This window comes from Nerophis ophidion, linkage group LG06, assembly GCF_033978795.1.
Source record: "Nerophis ophidion isolate RoL-2023_Sa linkage group LG06, RoL_Noph_v1.0, whole genome shotgun sequence".
Taxonomy (NCBI): Eukaryota; Metazoa; Chordata; class Actinopteri; order Syngnathiformes; family Syngnathidae; genus Nerophis; species Nerophis ophidion.
The window spans coordinates 34,032,431-34,051,788 of NC_084616.1; the positions used below are offsets into that span (position 1 = coordinate 34,032,431).

The 19,358-nt window shown below is 41.1% G+C and overlaps 2 protein-coding genes across 3 annotated transcripts in view; both read right to left on the reverse strand.

Annotated features, from left to right (window-relative positions):
* The window catches only part of larp4aa (La ribonucleoprotein 4Aa), a 36,148-nt gene extending 29,012 nt beyond the window's left edge, over positions 1 to 7,136 (reverse strand). The window contains exon 1 of one of the 2 annotated variants that reach the window (XM_061903491.1): positions 6,548 to 7,136. In XM_061903491.1, coding sequence (XP_061759475.1) covers positions 6,548 to 6,664 — 117 coding nt within the window. In that variant the 5' untranslated portion in view covers positions 6,665 to 7,136. The remainder of the gene's footprint in view (positions 1 to 6,547) is intronic. The other variant, XM_061903492.1, reaches the window with a different exon arrangement.
* A 6,648-nt stretch (positions 7,137 to 13,784) lies between these two features.
* The window catches only part of LOC133554574 (ATP-dependent 6-phosphofructokinase, muscle type-like), a 31,372-nt gene continuing 25,798 nt past the window's right edge, over positions 13,785 to 19,358 (reverse strand). The window contains exons 21-22 of the mRNA XM_061903497.1: positions 14,274 to 14,379; positions 13,785 to 14,190 (exon numbers count right to left, since the gene is read on the reverse strand). Of these exons, the coding sequence (XP_061759481.1) occupies positions 14,049 to 14,190; positions 14,274 to 14,379 (248 nt within the window). The 3' untranslated portion in view covers positions 13,785 to 14,048. The remainder of the gene's footprint in view (positions 14,191 to 14,273; positions 14,380 to 19,358) is intronic.

Sequence of the window (19,358 nt, forward strand, 5' to 3'; positions counted from 1 at the left end):
GCAACACTAAATTGGCCCTAGTGTGTGAATGTGAGTGTGAATATTGTCCGTCTATCTGTGTTGGCCCCGCGATGAGGTGGCGACTTGTCCAGGGTGTACCCCGCCTTCCGCCCGATTGTAGCTGAAATAGGCGCCAGCGCCCCCCGCAACCCCAGAAGGGAATAAGCGGTAGAAATCGGATGGAGCATTAACATTACATGGTAACATGAATGCGCCTTTTACTACATTACATTACTATATACTAACCACATGTCTATGAAAATTGATGGAAGTATTGGATGTTTTTTAAACTTAATAGGCAGAATAAAGCGACTCCCATAGACTCCATTGTAAACGGACTATTGCTTGCATTTTACTAGTTGCACTGCATAAAAAAGAAAAGCATGTGTGCTTGTCTTGCTAAAGGATTGTGAATTATAGGCAAATTCCAGAAATAAGTGTAGTTCCCCTTCAAAGTACTCTGGGGTTAAAAGTCCTGGTAAAAAAAAATATTAGAGATGTACGATAATGGCTTTTTTGGCCAATATCCGATATTGTCCAACTCTTAATTACAAATTCCGGTAGCAACCGATATTGATATATACAGACGTGGAACTAACACATTATTATGCCTAATTTTGTTGTGATGCCCCGTTGGATGCGTTAAACCAGGGGCGCTCACACTTTTTCTGCAGGTGAGCTACTTTTCAATTGACCAAGTCGAGGAGATCTACCTCATTCCTATTTATAATTTATATTTATTTATGAAAGGGACATTTTTCTTAAGTTAATGGTGTTTAATGATAATACAAGCATGTTTAATTCCTTTCTTTCATGAAGACAAGAATATAAGTTGGTGTATTTGATTCTGATGACTTGCATTGATTGGAATTAGACAGTGGTGGTGATAACGTCCGCATTTTCAAATGGAGGAAAAAAAAGTCCTCCTTTCTGTCCAATACCACATGAAAGTGGTTGGATTTGGCATCTCATTTGTCCAACTTGCATACTCGTTTTTAAACACTTTGTTATGGGAGTAGCATATGTGTGTGGCCCTTTAATGTCTGGCAGCAGGTGAGTGACGTCAGTGAGTGTGCGGGTGGGCAAGCAAGTGAGAAAGCGGTCGCTGAGGGCGGGGGAGAAATACATTGGCATCAAACTCCATAGCTTGCTAGCTTGTGCACGCTAGCTTTCTGAGACTCTTATTTTGTTAGCACAGGCAGGATGAAACAGGTATTTTATGGTGAAGACAGGAACTGTGCAGTCGGTCTTTAGAGTTTTGACAGTAGGTACGGAGTCTCTAGAAATAAAATGTGTTTCTCTGCGTCCGCCCTGTCAGTGATTTTTTTCTTAAATATGAGCTCGCAGCAGCCAGCGTCATCTCACAAGATCCTCGGGTGCCGAGAATGTCAAACAGCTGACGAAAGTGAAGTCTTGGTATGATTGATGATTGCTCATTTTTATGTATATTTTTTAATGCCTGGCTTGAGATCGACTGACACCCCCTCCGAGATCGACCAGTCGATCGCGGTCGACGTAATGCCCACCCCTGCGTTAAACAATGTAAAAAGGTTTTCCGAAATAAATCAACTCAAGTTAGGGGAAAAAACTGCCAACATGGCACTGTCATATTTATTATTGAAGTCACAGAGTGCAGTATTTTTTTAACATGCTTTAAAACAACTGCTTGGCATTTGGGACATGGTCTCCCTGAGAGAGCACGAGGAGGTTGAGGAGGGCGGGGGGAGGGAGGGGTTAGGGGGGTTGTATGTTGTAGCGTCCCGGAAGAGTTAGTGCTGCAAGGGCATCTGGGTATTTGTTCTGTTGTGTTTAAGTTGTGTTACGGTGCGGATGTTCTCCTGAAATGTTTGTCATTATTGTTTGGTGTGGGTTCAGTTTGGCGCATATTTGTAACAGTGTTAAAGTTGTTTATACGGCCACCCTTAGTGTGACCTGTATGGCTGTCGAGCTTGTATGCCTTGCATTCACTTGTGTGTGTGAAAAGCCGTAAATATTACGTGAATGGGCCGCCACGCAAATGCAGTGCCTTTAAGGCACGCCCCAAGTATTGTTGCCTGGGTGGAAATCGTAAGAAATTCGGGAGAAGGTTTGCCCCGGAGATTTTCGGGAGGGGCACTGATATTCGTGAGTCTGCCGGGAAAATCGTGAAGGTTGGCAAGCATGGTTTCCCGCAATGCTTTGTTGCTAAGGCGGCCGCCTAAACAACAAAAAGTCGCCAACTAATTTAAAGTCTTAACAAGCTGCTCTGCTTTGTTCTGCCTCTGTCAGTAAAATCTTCAGCACCCAGCATTGTCCCACCCACAGAACCATCTGATTGGTTACAAGCAGAGCAGTAACAGCCAATCAACAGTGAGTATTCAGAGCGCATGGAATCAGTGCTCCACTGTCGTGATGAGCAGATAGGTGTTCAGCAGATGAGCATAATGCAGCGGACTCTCCCCAAATTATAATAAACACCTCCCAATCAAATACTAGTAACAACCATATGAGCCCGTTGACATTCTACAAACATAAACGACAGCTCAGCTCGGTGGCAGTCCTTAGAGTGGAGGCTAATTATCTTTTAGCGTTACGTCAGCTCATTTTGCGGTGTGTGTGTGTGTGCGTGCGTGTGTTACGGACAGCAAAGCTCTGTCTGTTATTTCACTTTACAGTTTTTCTGTGTTGATTGAGCTGTGTTGAAGCAGCAAAAAAGGACATTATGTTAAATGAAGAGTTTCCTGAAGCTGTCTCTGATAGTTGATATAATAATGTAACTGCATCATAAAGCCTACATGAACTCCATGGTGTTCAGGGATGAATAGTTTCTCCTATTGCTATTGTACTATTTTTTCAGCTATAGTTACATTAATCATAAGTAATGTAGCCGCCTAGTTTTTATTGGCAGGGTCCCTGCTATCACATGTTGAGAAAAATATAACATTTACATAATAAAAATCAACTACAGGCTTCCCAAATGCTGTAATAAATTAAGCATGATGAGTTTAACATATGTCAGCATGTGGCATAATAATGGCATACTTAGTATCTTAGGTAACTCGAACTGTTTTGTTTTTTACTTTATGGAAAAAATAGAGATATATATCGTATATTGCCAGAAGACACAACCAAAAATTGTAGGCTTCTTCACGCGATTAATCCAGCCTACTCTACCATAATCTGTAGTCTATTTCCGCCCAGGCTGTGGTGGCAGCGACGAGGGGGAGACGTGATGGGGACAGGCCAAGTTACACCGATCCTTGCACCCACCCACCCCCTTCCCTGATCCGTCCGCCGGAGAGACACCACCTTAACTGACAACTTTTCTGGGGGAAACACTGGCAAGTATGCCTGGGAGACGCAACTGCTCTGTGCTTCTCCCTACGTCCGCGTACCACTCCGTACAGAGGCGTTTTAAAAAGTCATACATTTTACTTTTTGAAACCTGTATTTTCCGGTATTACATTTTAAAGCATTTATCGGACATCTCTAATAAATATATCATGAAGGCAGCAGCAGGTCTGAATACTTGGAAAGAAATGACCCTGGGGTGAGGAGGTCAAACTAAAAATGTCAGGTAAATGTGCATCTGTTGTAAAAATAGATGATTTGACTTAAGGCTGGGCATTATATCGATACACTCGATATATCGCGGGTTTGTCTCTGTGTGATATAGAAACGTTCTGACGCAGTTGCTTTTAGCTGCGGGCATTAAACTGCATGCGATTCTTCATCTTTCTTGTCTCTCCTTCTCACAGAGACTTAAAACAAGCGCACCTTCTTACATACGTCGCGCGTGCAACGTCACACGCCCTCCCTGAGCAGAGGTCGCGGCATGGGTAACATTAGCTGTGATGCTAACGGTGTGTGGCGGGTGGTAATACGAGAGAAAGAAGGTGCGAATCTGGTAACAAATGGAGGAAGAATTAATTCCCAAAAAAAACAGCACTGGGTCCATCGTCTAGCGTTGGTTTGGCTTTAAGCGGGAACATGTTGGAACATTTATACGGCAGAAGCATTGCTACCAATAGTAGCAGCACTGCTAATTTGTAGCATTTCAAAAGTCACCCGCTAGAGAATGAAAAGTGCATGAAACAGCATGTCAACATCTCTGTTCGGTGCCACACCCACAAAATGCGAAGCAACAATTTCCACATCAACACCGTAGGACATATACTATTTGATATGAAGCTCATTTTTATGTGACACTTATTGAAATATCTTGTGTGACACCATGCACAAGGGCACTTTATTTGTTTGTAACTATTGTAGTGGCGTTTTGTACAAAAAGTGCACTTTAATTTAGTGTTGTTTTGATATGTCATCTTAGTGACATCGTGCACTAATAGCTTGTTTTAAAATGTCTCTGACAATCTTGCAATTTCTGTTTTGAGATGACATGAATGTTTGTGCCACTGCTTGATAACTGTTTAATAAAATACAGCTTTGGTCAATTGACTTAGTTGCGGTTTCCCTCTCTGCATCAAAGTATAAAATAAGCATATATTAATGCAGTATGAAGAAGAATGTTTTAATGTACACAAATAGAATCATCATACTGCTGTGATTATATGTATCAAGTGGTCATTCAAGGCCAAGGCAAAATATCGAGATATATATATCGTGTATCGAAATATGGCCTAAAAATATTGAGATATTAAAAAAAGGCCATATCGCCCAGCCCTACAGAGGCGTTTTAAAAAGTCATACATTTTACTTTTTGAAACAGATAATTAATTTCCGATATTACATTTTAATGCATGTATCGGACACCTCTAATAAATATATAGTGAAGGCAGCAGCAGGTCTGAATACTTGGAAAGAAATGACCTTGGGGTGGGGAGGACAAACTAAAAAAGTTAAAAGTACCAATGATTGTCACACACACACTAGGTGTGGTGAAATTTGTATTCTGCATTTTACCCATTTCCTTCATCACACCCTGGGAAGTGATGGGAGCAGTGGGCCACAGCGGTGCCGCGCCCGGGAATCATTTATGGTGATTCAACCCCCAATTCCAACCCTTGATGCTGAGTGCCAGGCAGGGAGGTAACGGGTCCCATTTTTTTATAGTTTTTGGTATGACTCGGCCGGGACTTGAACTCCCAAACTACCGATCTCAGGGTGGACACTCTAACCTAGTGGTTCTTAACCTTGTTGGAGGTACCAAACCCCACCAGTTTCATATGCGCATTCACCGAACAATACTTTAGTGAAAAATAAAATGTTTATTGTTACTTGTGCACAGAATGAACCGTGCATGAACATCACCTTGTTCAAAGAACAAAACAAACACAAAAATTAAACACCTTGCACACATTACCATGAATTGATCCACTTGGATCCCAACTTAAACAAGTTGAAAATCTTATCCGGGTGTTACCATTTAGTGGTCAATTGTACGGAATACGTACTGTACTGTGTAAACTGTACTGTTTCATGTAATGTATTCTCTTCCTTTGCAATATGCAAGTAAAAGTTTCAATCAATTAATTAAAAAACCTGCAGATCAGATAGAAAATTAGAGGGAACATTGTTTGGGGGTATCCATAATACGCTGACAGGGAGAAGTTTTTATTTACACGATAAGTCGGATGTGTCTTTACCTCTGTGGCGGAGACTCCGCCGAACCAATGAGGCCGACTCACCAAACCCCTAGGGTTCGATCGAACCCAGGTTAAGAACCACTGCTCTAACCACTAGGCCACTGAGTATGTCGGTAAATGTGCACCTGTTGTAAAAACAGATGATTTGACTCATTAACACGCAAATCCCTGCATTTATCTCACGATAGACGCACAGAGAAACCTCAATAGAACTAAGCCAGGGAGGTGGCAGTAGTCCACCGAGTGTCTCTTCTTTTGACATTGGCCACCTGCACACTGGAGCAGCCCTGCCCCCTGGCTGGAACGGTCCTGGGCCTGACAAGAACAGCTGTCAGAGGAAAAAGAAAACGTAGACCGAAACACTTTTTGGCGAATGAGCCTTTTGCGTCCCAAACTCGTACGTCTTCTCTGTGCCACGGCGCGCCAAGTCCACGCAGCTGACTATGGCCGCGCGGCAGCAGGCCGGGTCCTGGCGGCGCATGTTCCCGAGCTAGCTCGACTAGCACAGCCCGCAAGAGCGATTAGCGAACATCTCCCTTGGGGGCTGAAGAAACGTTTGGTATTAATTCCCTGGAAAAATATTTCTATTATCAACCGTGGACGGTTTTAGAGATCAACAGATTGTAGCCGAGTTCACACTTCCAATGAGGCTTTTTATAACTTATTAGCCAATGATTACTCAGCAAACGACTTAATGAGCTTGAAGCTAACGTCGTGCTAGCTGCCTGGACTGCAGTGATAAGAATGTTACTGATTACTAATTAAATGACAAAGTGCGCGTGCTTGGTCGAAGACTGCTTACGCATTGTAATCAATAACTCGATGGGAATGTGCACATGGGGGGGAAAAACTAAACCAAAACTTTGTAGTTTCGAGTTAAGTCGATGTGTGTGAAATCTCGCAGTAAGGGCTAATGGTGCGCGGCAGGTGTGGGATGTGTAGCCGGTGTAGGCCGCACTCACCATGCCGCCTGACCCTCCCTCGTTCCTCGGCGGAGCTTCGTCCTTCGCACCGGTCTTCGGTCCGGGATCAGCCTCCTCCTGCAGCAACGGCGGCACTCCGCTCTGGTCTGAACTCATCAGCCGCTCCTGACACACTTCCACCCCTCCCCGTCGCGTTCTCCCCGACCCCTGCTGCTCGCCACCCGCCGCCTCTTTCCCAAATGCTAGGCTAGGCTGAGCAGTCGGCGGGCGGTCTGTTCTCCGCCGCCTGGATCGGCAAACTAGCTCCCGAGCAAGCTAGCCGGCTAGCGGGTATGCTAAAGGAGCTAGCGTGCTATATGAATCAACGCATATGGCTAACGTCGGCTAGCTCAATGAATCAAACTTGGGAGCCTATTGCTGCGGTTTTAAACGGCATACACGACTCCCCCCCCTCCACCCCACACGCCGACTCTTCTTACGCCGCAGTGTCCTCGGTCACTTTATCGAAAAGAACGCCGCACAGCAGCTTCGTGAGGTGCAGTCCCGACTAGGCGAGCGGACACTGGGGACACGCAGCTCTCCTCGGCAGACACACAGTCCGCCGACCTCCCATCAGCCACCGCGAGTTCGACATGACCTCTGCGACGGCTACTTCCGTTTCCGGTTTCACCAGCAAAACTTTTTTAACATTGACAATGCTATCTTATATAATCATAAATGTAGGTTTCTCAATACCCGACCTGTTTTTTGTGCCTTTAAAAAATAATTATAACCCTACGTTAAAACACTCTTTCTCTTTCTATGCCACATCAATGTGGAATGCACTTCCAACAGGTGTAAAAGTAAGTGCATCTCTATATTCCTTCAAAACTGCTCTAAAACAACACCTCCAGGCACTTCAACCCTTTACTAACACCCTCCTCCATTCACATCCCATCTCCCCGGATTATAAATAACCTAATGTAAATAATCAAATGTACTTCTAATGCAGGGGTCTCGGACACGCGGCCCGCAAGATGTTATTTTACGGCCCCCACCTTAATATAAAGGTTTAATGTTAGTGCGGCCCACAAGTTTTATATGAATGGTGCTTGACAGCGTCGTGTGCGGAGCTGAAGGAATCTACCAATCACGGTGTGGTATGTGGCTCTCGAGGGCCGAACATTGACGTCACTTGTGTGATGCACGCAGAGAAACGTTTTTCCGCTTTTCCACTAAACCCGCCTGCTCTCTCTCTCGCTCCCTCCCCCGTAGCCGCGGTAAAAAGTCCGGGCCAGGGAGACGAGTGGACCGGTAGCTTCCGAAGCACTCCGCAGAAGGACCGGGCGACAATACAAAACTGTGGTGCACTGGACCTCAGCGCTGATACTCCGACAGAGAGTACCAGGGCAAATCGGACGTGAACACGTTAGTTGTGATGTTAGCCCGTTCGGGGCTAATTGTGCTACCGTAACTGTAAACTCCTCGGCGAGGCCCCCACCCCCTGCCCCCAGCCCCCACTCCCATTGACTCCAAACAGAGACAATTTTTGTTATTTGGGTCCAAAATGGCTCTTTCAACGTTCTGGGTTGCCTACCACTGCATTAGTGGAAAAGCGACAAATGAGTCAAAGCGACAGAATTATTGCCATGGAGACGAGGGTTTTCTTACGTGCCTAGCTGCAGTCACACCGCGACACCTGTCCGTCAGTAATAACAGTCACCGATAACCTGGACCAATTCAAACAGTTATTTGTTTTTTTTTTATTGTTTAATTTGCATTTCCTCACACTATGAACACTACATATATTTTTATATGACGCCGGATAATACTCCGGGAGCCGTCACTTTTTTGCGCTCGCTCTTCTGGTACTTTCCCGGCTATTATCCACCGACCGCCGTGCTGCTGTAGGGAGGACAAGCGGGAACGACAGACATTGCGGAAATAACATTATTCTCTGTGCGTCGGCTAAATACAAATATATTCCACAACCCCAATCATGTCTTTTTCAAAACCTGCAGTGAAGAGAAATGTTAGTGATGAGCAAAGACAATTCCAGGAAAAGTTGGAGATGCAATTCTTTGTTGAGCACAAAGGCACCCCGACGTATGTTATTTTCACAGAGAAAGTTGCGGTGCACAATTCTCATTTTGTTCATTTGTATTTATATTTTATTTTGTGTTGAAAATAAAAAAACATTTAAGAAATATTTTTTGCGCCCCAGCCTCACCCAGACTTTGCATCCAGTGGCCCCCAGGTAAATTGAGTTTGAGACCCCTGTTCTAATGTATTTACTTGCTCTTATACTATCTGAACTCACTATGTTCTCTGCTGGCTGTACATGTCCATCTAAGTAAGACCTACACTGTTTCAAAGTCCATTTCTCTGTTGATGCAATTGTTGATGACAAAAGTACTGGTATCAACCAAAGCTCCTCATCCCACCCCTGGATTGTAAATAATGTAAATAATTCAATGTATATACTATGATGATTAACTTGTGTGATGACTGTATTATGCTGATAGTATATGTTTGTACCATGAATTGATTAACGAGGACCCCGACTTAAACAAGTTAAAAAACTTATTCGAGTGTTAGTGGTCAATTGTACAGAATATGTACTGAACTGTGCAATCTACTAATAAAAGTATCAATCAATCAATCAATCACTGTCAATGTACGCTGATGATTAACTTGTGTGATGACTGTAAAAGTAAAGTTAAAGTACTGATGATTGTCACACACACTGGGGAAACTTTGCTTTGATCAGAAAAATAACAAAAAAATCCGCAGCTTATTCCAAAATGATTGTGTCTGTCTCCTGTCAGTGGTTCTCAAATGGGGGTACGCGTACCCCTGGGGGTACTTGAAGGTATGCCAAGGGGTACATGAGATTTTTAAAAAAATATTCTAAAATAGCAACAATTCAAAAATCCCTTATAAATATAGTTATTGAATAATACTTCAACAAAATATGAATTCATAAAGTTCATAAACTATGAAAAAAAAAATACAACAATGCAATATTCAGTGTTGACAGCTAGACTTGCTTGTCCAGGGTGTAGCCCGCCTTCCGCCAGATTGTAGCTGAAATAGGCTCCAGCAACCCCGAAGGGATTGATTGATTGATTGAAACTTTTATAGTATATTGCACAGTTCAGTACATATTCCGTACAATTGACCACTAAATGGTAACACCCGAATAAGTTTTTCAGCTTGTTTAAGTCGGGGTCCACATTAATCAATTCATGGTAAGGGAAAAGCGGTAAAAATGGATGGATGGTTGGATGTTAACGTATAAGTAAAGGTTTATAAAATTCAAAAAAACAAAAAAAAATGTTATCGTGGCAGTTGTATATACATTTATGCTGTGTTCATGGCAATATTAAAGTATAGTAATAATAGAAAACACAAAAAATACAAATACACTGCAATGTATGGATCAACCAAATGGCACATTATAAATGTCTGTTAAAAACAATACAGTTGAATGGTTTAATTTTGTAGCTTAAAGTAACCTTCAAGGAGGAATGGCAAGGAGCAGGTGTTGAGGACTCTGCACTGTCGAGGCGTCGCTAAAAGCCATATGCAAAGGTCAAATACCGTACTTAAACTTTCACAGTATCATGTTAGACCCACTCGACATCCATTGCTTTCCTCCTCTCTAAGGTTCTCATAGTCATCATTGTCACCGACGTCCCACTGGGTCATTATTGTCACCGATGTCCCACTGGGTGTGAGTTTTCCTTGCCCTTATGTGGGCCTACCGAGGATGTCGTGGTGGTTTGTGCAGCCCTTTGAGACACTAGTGATTTAGGGCTATATAAGTAAACATTGATTGATTGATTGATTGATTAAAAACAGTCATATTATTCTTTTTCATATTAATGGACTTATGTATGCAGTGCAATGTGTTTCTGACTTGCCAAATTTTAAGACATTTTAGCTCAAAGGGAGTCAGAAATGCAATGCGTAAATGACATCATGACACGGCCAGAAGATCATAGCACTTACTTTGCAAGCATCCGACCACTACATTCCACGGAAGCAAGGGCGCCCAAACTTTTTCCAGTGAGAGTGACAGACTGACAAAATCAAAGAATATGGGGGCCATTTTGGTAGTTTTCATCTTGAAAACCAGTGCGATATATAGATTTATTTTACAAGAACTAGAACAGTCAGTGTGTTTTGTTGTGAATGCTGAAGATCCAAAGCTGAACTGAAGCATTGACAAGTTAGCATGCTTGCCAGATAGCCTTGAGTAATAAAAATATGAGCAAAATAAGCTAAACTAGCTATCGTGCTAATAGCAGCTTATTAATAAAATATCAAAATATGACACTGAGGTGTACATCTTCCAAATAAGCTACAAAGCTAATGTTAGCATGCTAAAAAAAACCCCAACATGCATAAAGTACCAAAATATATTAATATAGTGTACCTGAAAAGTTCGAATTTGAATGACAATAAAAGGAAGTCTACGTCTAAAAAAGCATGCCAACATTAGCATGAATCAAGTATTAAAATATAACTGAGTTGTATACAAACAAAATTCCATCCATCCATCCATCTTCTTCCGCTTATCCGAGGTCGGGTCGCGGGGGCAGCAGCCTAAGCAGGGAAGCCCACACTTCCCTCTCCCCAGCCACTTCGTCCAGCTCTTTCCGGGGGATCCCAAGGGGTTCCCAGGCCAGCCAGGGAGACATAGTCTTCCCAAAGTGTTCTGGGTCTTCTCTTTGGCGTTCGGGTGGCTTCCTGACCAGATGCCCGAACCACACCTGGCTCCTCACGATGTGGAGGAGCAGCGGCTTTACTTTGAGCTCCCCCCGATAGACAAGCTTCTCACCCTATCTCTAAGTGAGAGCCCCGACACCCGGCGGAGGAAACTAATTTTGGCCTCTTGTACCCGGGATCTTGTCATTTCGGTCATGACCCAAAGCTCATGACCATAGGTGAAGATGGGAACATAGATCGACCGGTAAATTGAGAGCTTTGCCTTCCGGCTCAGCTCCTTCTTCACCACAACGGATCCACACAGCGTCTGCATTACTTAAGACGCCGCACCGATCCGCCTGTCGATCTCACGATCCACTCTTCCCTCACTCGTGAACAAGACTCCTAGGTACTTGAACTCCTCCACTTGGGGCAGGGTCTCCTCCCCAACCCAGAGATGGCACTCCACCCTTTTCCGGGCGAGAACCATACAAAATTGGCAAAAATAAAGCTAGCATACTCACCTTACTTCACGAATGATACCTGTTAGCATGTCAAGCAATAAAATATTTGACACTGACTTGTATACTTGCAAAATTTGTAAACAAGCTAACATGCTAATATTAGAACGCTAACTGTTGTGCTGGGGTCTTGTAAAAAAAAAATAGAACACCCAAAATGCGTTGCCATAGAAGTCTCAGGGATTTTGGGTCAGTCTGTGTTGCAGATGCCCATCCATCCATTTCCTACCGCTTGTCCTATTTGGGGTTGCGGGGGATACCGCAGCCTATCTCAGCTGCATTCAGGCAGAAGGCGGTGTACACCCTGGACAAGATGAGTTACATATTTTTGATCACATTAATAATGATGAATTAATCCGAATCAAAGCAATCATTTTAGACGTCCCTACTTTTTATTCTTTCCCCTCTCTAAAAATAAGTCAGTGGGATTTATTTTTTATATTGATTTTTGCTTACAAAATTTTCAGTTATTTGTGCTTTGCTAATAAACAATGTATAAATAAGCAGATTAGTCCTTCATTCATTTATTTGACATTTCAACATGTCTTTTTACCACTTAAATGCTTGTGCTTTAATGGAGTACAGAATATACACTTAAAGAGTGCATAAACGTGTTATATTTACAGTATTTGAACAGTTAAACAACCATTGTTAAAAAGTATTGGGCTTTGATGTAATCACAAAGTTATAGTCCCAGATCCATTTTTTTTTATTGATTCTGGAATGTTCTCTACCCAGTTTTGATGTTTTTTTTTTCTTTTTACATCAAAGGTGAGATCATGGCATTCAAAGCAATAATGTCACATCATTACATTGAAACACTTCTAAAAGGTCCAATTCCATTGCTCAAAATGTCTAAACTCATTCCTATGCAACTTACAAACCCTGGGAGGCATTGTTCTGCTTTGACAAATAAAATCTGAAATAATACTTCGATCGCAGACCTCCACCAAGTCCAACCTCCAAATAGTAAAAAAAAAAAAAAAGTGCTGAGCCCCTGAACCAAATCCTCTAACAAGTGGACTGTTTGGGGTAGCCCCTCTGTCATCTTTTCTCATCAACTCCAAAAAGAATGTGGCGGCATCTACTTTGTTAGCTAGAATACTTATTGTGCTTAACTGGAAGGCTACAGCGCCTCCCTACTATGCCTGATATTTTTTATTTCTTTAAATTGGAGAAAATAGGCTGACGTTCAAACTTCAAGAAATACAGGATTCTTAAAATATGTAAAGGAGACTCCTCTCCAGTTTGGCCCCGTTTGAGACGTGGTTGAATTGTGGGTGATTGATGAGCCTTTTGTTTGCTTTTGTGTACTGCTGCATTCAGAAGTGCAGTCGTCTGTGGCTTTATATCAATATTTGCATGTACTTATTTGACTGATAGTTTTTCTTGTGGGTGGCGGAAAGAAGAACATTTGATTTGTGTTTTTATTGTATTTCTGTTAACTTTGTGTCAAAAATGTTTTTTTTTAAAAGTGCTAAATCCAGACGGTGATTAAGTTAAAGTACCAATGATTGTCACACACACACAAGGTGTGGTGAAATTTGTCCTCTGCATTTGACCCAACCCCTTGTTCACCCCCAGGGAGTTGAGGGGAGCAGTGGGCTGGCTGCAGCAGTGGCCGCGCCCGGGAATCCTTTTGGTGATTTAGCCCCCCAATTCCAACCCTTGATGCTGAGTGCTAAGCAGGGAGATAATGGGTCCCATTTTTAAAAGTCTTTGGTATGACTTGGCCGGGGTTTGAACTCACAACCTACCGATCTCAGGGCGGACACTCTAACTACTAGACCATGAAACATTTCAATTATTCTTTGGGAAATGAAATAACTGAGTGAACCCTCTTTTCAGTAATCTAGTCGCTTGTATCTGTGGGAGGAGGTGGGACACAAGGCTGTTGGCATGCACACATAGATGTTGAAGCTCATAGCACTAACGCAAGGTTATGTGGTAGAAATTATCCAGATTATTATTGGAATTTTTATGTTCATACTATATTGCTAACGGTCTTGTTGTATTCATTAGGCTAAATCTGGCACCTTGGTACTAAATTTTACACCATCAAATGTGTGTTTGTATATTAGTATCTTTAATCTTTGATCTAACAAACAAAGTGACATACAAACCCCAACAATTACATAACCATTTGGGGGTTGTCATCGCAACTTACCAAGTCTATTTTAAATGTCCAAATTATATGCCAAATCATACGAAAAAGTTCAAAATATAATATTTAATCTTTCTTTTGAAACCCTGTTTCTTGTGTAAAGTAGACCGATAAAGGAAACACTTTTCGACCAAAATACAGAGTGTCATTCATCGGTGTCCCCTTAATTTCCGAGGGTAGTACTCTTCTTGATCACATGCTCCATGTCGGCATGTTCGGATGTGTCCAGTTGGATGTTGTACTTAGCCAGGATCTTCATGATCGGCCTGATCTTTAGCCACCACTGTGTTTTTGGAATGCGGTGTCTGCAGCAGTCAACAGAAAAACTGATTATGCCAAACAGCCATCAATCATTGGGAGTACAATCCTGCTGACAGATGCATCATACTCAAAATCGGTGTCTTCCTTTAAATCAGCCAAGGGCTGGAAGGTGAGCGCCCGCTTCTTCATGCCTAGCACACAGGCAGAGGCTGGCGTATTTGCAAAGATACGACCTAAGGCAGCCAAAAAGATATATTACATCATTCCAGAACACAACTCAAATCACCGTATACTATCAATGGAAATACCAGCAACTTCAAAGAGGTCATATTATGATATTACCATCTTTTCAGAGTGCGCCGTTTTGTGTGTACTCTTATTTGCGAGCCTCCACTTCGACTGCGTCTTGTCCCAGTCATCCATGTTGTAGTTTTAGCACTTCAAATTGGAGTCGAGTGACAGATATAAATTGGAACTATACGCTACTTTGGATTAGAAATGGAATAAGCGTAGGATGCATGTGCATGTACGAGACAGTCTGCCCCACAACACGAGGATAAAGAAAAATAAGGAGCTTAATGACTACAAAGGGCAGCACGGTGGAAGAGGGGTTAGTGCGTCTGCCTCACAATACGAAGGTCCTGAGTAGTCCTTGGTTCAATCCCTGGCTCGGGATCTTTCTGTGTTGAGTTTGCATGTGCTCCCCGTGACTGCGTGGGTTCCCTCCGGGTACTCCGGCTTCCTCCCACTTCCAAAGACATGCACCTTGGGATAGGTTGATTGGCAACATTAAATTAGTGTGTGAATGTGAGTGTGAATGTTGTCTGTCTATCTGTGTTGGCCCTGCGATGAGGTGGGGACTTGTCGAGGGTGTACCCCGCCTTCCACCCGATTGTAGCTGAGATAGGCACCAGCACCCCCCGCGACCCCAAAGGGAATAAGCGGTAGAAAAAGGATGGATGGATGACTACAATGACAGACTTGCGCAAATATCTTCAGGTAGTATCCATCATATATCATATCATGCTGTCATCACCAATTGGAAACATTTCTCAAATTCTATACATGTCATTAGAAGGACCTTCTTTTGGCAATGTACGGAGATTACTGAACGTGTTGTACTCAGACTGCACAGGAAACAAAAAGGCTGCCGTCCTGACTCTGGATGCTCATAAAGCTTTTGATTCAATTGAGTGGGCTTGTCTTTTTCATGTTCTCAAATTATTTGGGTTGGGAGAAAATTTTATAAAATGGGTTAAAATAATTTATTTTGCACCAAAATCATATGTCATAACTAAAAATGTAATACCTGATAGTTTTGAATTACATCGCGGCGTGAGACAGGGTGACTGCCTTTCGCCCTTACTTTTTAATTTGGCCCTCGAACCACTGGCAATTGATTTAAGAATGAACTCTAATATTAAAGGATATTCAGTGGGCTCATCAGAGAGTCTCATCTCACTTTATGGAGATGATGTACTTGTTACAATTACTGAGCCAGAAATTGCATTACCACTTCTTTTAGAATATGTAGACTCTTTTGGTAGAATATCTGGTTATAAAATAAACTGGTCCAAAAGTGAGCTTATGTTCCTAGGAGATAATGTTAAGATCAGTCAAAATCCAGTTAAAGTCGCAGAAAATTACATATCCTATTTGGCTTAAAAATATCTAAAAAATTATGAATCATTACTAAAGTTGAACTTTACTGAAGTCTTTGAGAAACTGAAAGTGTGTATTGAGTATTGGAAGACCCTACCTCTCTCTATGTTAGGCAGAGTGAATGCTATCAAAATGATCACTCTGCCAATTTTTTTAAATCTTTTTCAAAATGTACCAATTCTAAGTCCTGTAGATTTTTTCCAAAAACTTGAATCTTTAGTTCTAGATTTTGTGTGGTGATGTAAAAAACGCAGAATATCCAAAAAGCACTGATTCAGATCTACAAAGGAAGGGGGACTGGGTCTTCCAATGTTCAAAAATTAATATTGGGCATCAAATCTGAACGCATTGACCTATTGGAATATGGGGTTCCCAAATAAGGAATCTCTTAATTCTGCTCCCTTATAGCTGAAATTGGAACTGCAGTCATTAGTTAAACCCTATACATCATTGCTATCTCTACTTTTTACTAAACCAGTCTCTTCAATTAAATCAATAAGTCATAGTGTAGTAGTACGAAATTCTATCAAAAATCTTTATCAAATTAAAAAACAATTGAATATTTCCAATGTAACTATGTATTCACCAATATGTCACAACCATGCATTTATTCCATCGATAACAGATAAAACATTTTTTGACCGGTACTCAAATGGAATTAAATGCATAAAAGACAATTATGTTGAGGACAGTCTTGTGTCATTTGAGCAATTGCGAATCAAATTTAATTTGTCTAAATTCAGTTGGTTTTGCTATTTGCAGGTAAAAACATTTATTAAAGAAAACATTTCAAAGTCTCAGCTGGTAAATGAAAAACATCTTCTTTTAGAATTATTAAATTCATCACCCACAAGTAAAAAGCTTATCGCTAAATTTGCCAGCTGCTTCATTATGCCCATGACATCAGCAGACAGTGTTAAAAGAGCATGGGAACAGGAACTAAGAACAACAATACCCAATCAGCAATAGTAACAGACACTCTCTCAAATTCACAAGTGCTTAATTAACAGCAGACATAGGCTCATGCAGTTTAAAGTGATTCATCGTTTTTACTATTCTAAAGTTTTATTATACAAATTTTATCCTGATACATCTCCAATTTGTGATAAATGTAAATCTGCTGAAGGATCATTTTCACACTCGTTTTGGGGATGTCCAATTATTCAATCATTTTGGTCCAGCATTTTCCTTTTTTTACTCTGGGGTAATATAAGAGAAAACTTGTCCTTGACAGGGATATAATCTTCTTTGGGTGGTGTTCAGAAACCCAAAAGTTTGCAAAATATATTACAACTGTGTTGCTGCTCGGGACGGTCTTGGCCAAAAGACTCATTCTCAGAGACTGGAAAACCCCATCTGCACCAACTTCAGGAACTGGTTAAATGAACTTATGGATGTAATGACTCTTTAAAAAATAAGATTTATAAACTCTACAAATATGAATAAATGGGAACTAACCTGGAAACCTTTACTGACATATAATGAATCATAACTTATAGACATTTAAAGAAAAACAAAACTGGCATCTTTTTGTAGCTGTATTCCATTTTTAATTTTTTTTAATTATTATTAGCTTTTGTATTGATTCTACACTACAATTGTTTTTTTTGTGTCACTTTTGATTTGGTTTCCTCATGGTTTACTTTTTTTTTTTTTTGGTGTGATTATTGTTTTGTATTGATCAAGCCCTGTAATTTTTACTTATTTTTTTCCTTTTTAAGTGTGTACGGTGGACAGGCCCACGGGAAATGATCTTGTGATCACTTCCTGAGGATCCTTGATGCCGAGGAATATTCATCCATTTTGCTATGGTCTGGATAGCCTGCTGATCATGAGCCGCAGCAGGACGGGTGGATATATATATATATATATATATATATACACACACACATACAATATTTGGGTATCTTTTCTAATGTCTATACTGTAAACTTTGAGTTGTTAAAGTTCGAGTGCACCTCTCTCCTGTGTGCCTGTATGAAGGGTTTGCGTGAGCAAAGTATGACTGTTTAATGTCATTTTAACTGTAAAATATAATAAAATATATTTGTAAAAAAAAGAAAGACGTGTTATGGAAGGCAAGATTGTTTTATAAATATCTCCGCCATGCCTCCATGGTTTAATTTAAATTTTTCAGGACTTATGCATATCCTAAATACACAAAAAACAGATATTAATATTTAGGACTAGTTAAATTAGTAGGTCCCCTTCGACATTGTGTATTTATTTGTAAAGTAAAAAATAACTGTACTCACACAGATCTGCATGCATTCAGACTTTGGCTCATTTACATTATTGTACAACACTAGCATTGCATCTGTCCTGACTTACTCTGAGATTTTTTTTTACAAAACCCAAAACCAGTGGCGTTGGCACGTTGTGTAATTTGTTAATACAAACCGAATAAAATGACTTGCAAATTCTTTTCAACTTATATTCAACGGAATATACCGCAAAGACAATATATTTAATGTTCAAACAGAGAAACTTAATTTTTTTTGCAAGTAATCATTAACTTAGAATTAATGCTGGCAACACATTGCAAAAAAGTTTGCACGGGAGCATTTTTACCACTATGTTACATGGCCTTTCCTTTTAACAACCCGGAGTAAACATTTGGAAACTGAGGAGACCATTTTTTTAAGCTTTCCAGGTGGAATTCTTTCCCATTCTTGCTTGATGTATAGCTTAAGTTGTTCAACAGTCCGGGGTCTTCGTTGTGGTATTTTACGCTTTATAATGCACCACACATTTACAATGGGAAACATGTCTGGACTACAGGCAGGCCCGTCTAGTACCCGCACTCTTTTATTACGAAGCCACGCTGTTGTAACACGTGGCTTGGGAATGTCTTGCTGAAATAAGCAGGGGCATCCATGATAACGTTGCTTGGATGGCAAGGTTTTCCAGTGCGAACGTAAAGTATCTTGTCTTTGCAGTCCATTCAATTGTATATACCGGTAGGTTGAAAAAGATTAGCAAATCATTGTATTCTGTTTTACTTACAACTTACACAACATGACTACTTCACTGGTTTTGGGGTTCTGTATTCTGCAAAGTCACAGTGTTCATTGATAACTGGCAGGAGGAGCAATCGCACTAAATAACTTTTTGTTCTGCACACATGAATTTGTGCTAGAATAATTGAGCAGATCACAGGCCCACCAACTAGAGCCTTATTTATGCAAAATTTTCCTAATCTAAAACATGTTCAAACCTGATACCACACGCAAAGATGATCTACTAAACCGATGCAAAGGGAAATGCATGTTAAGTGAGCAGAATAAGGCATGGCATCCATTGTGCGTCTCTGTCTTCATCAGTATCCAAAATATATGCTGCTCATCACCGTTTTGCGAATACTACTTTGCGTTTTATTTAGCTCGTGTCAGAAGGATGTACAAACTGACAGTTCCTCACACGGCTGCAGGATTAGACATATCATCTATTCAGCAATTTTATTTTGTAATTTACATAAAAAGACGTCTTTCATTGCAAATGTTCTTGTGTTCTAGTCATTCTAGACGCACGACTGCGCTAGTGATGCAAT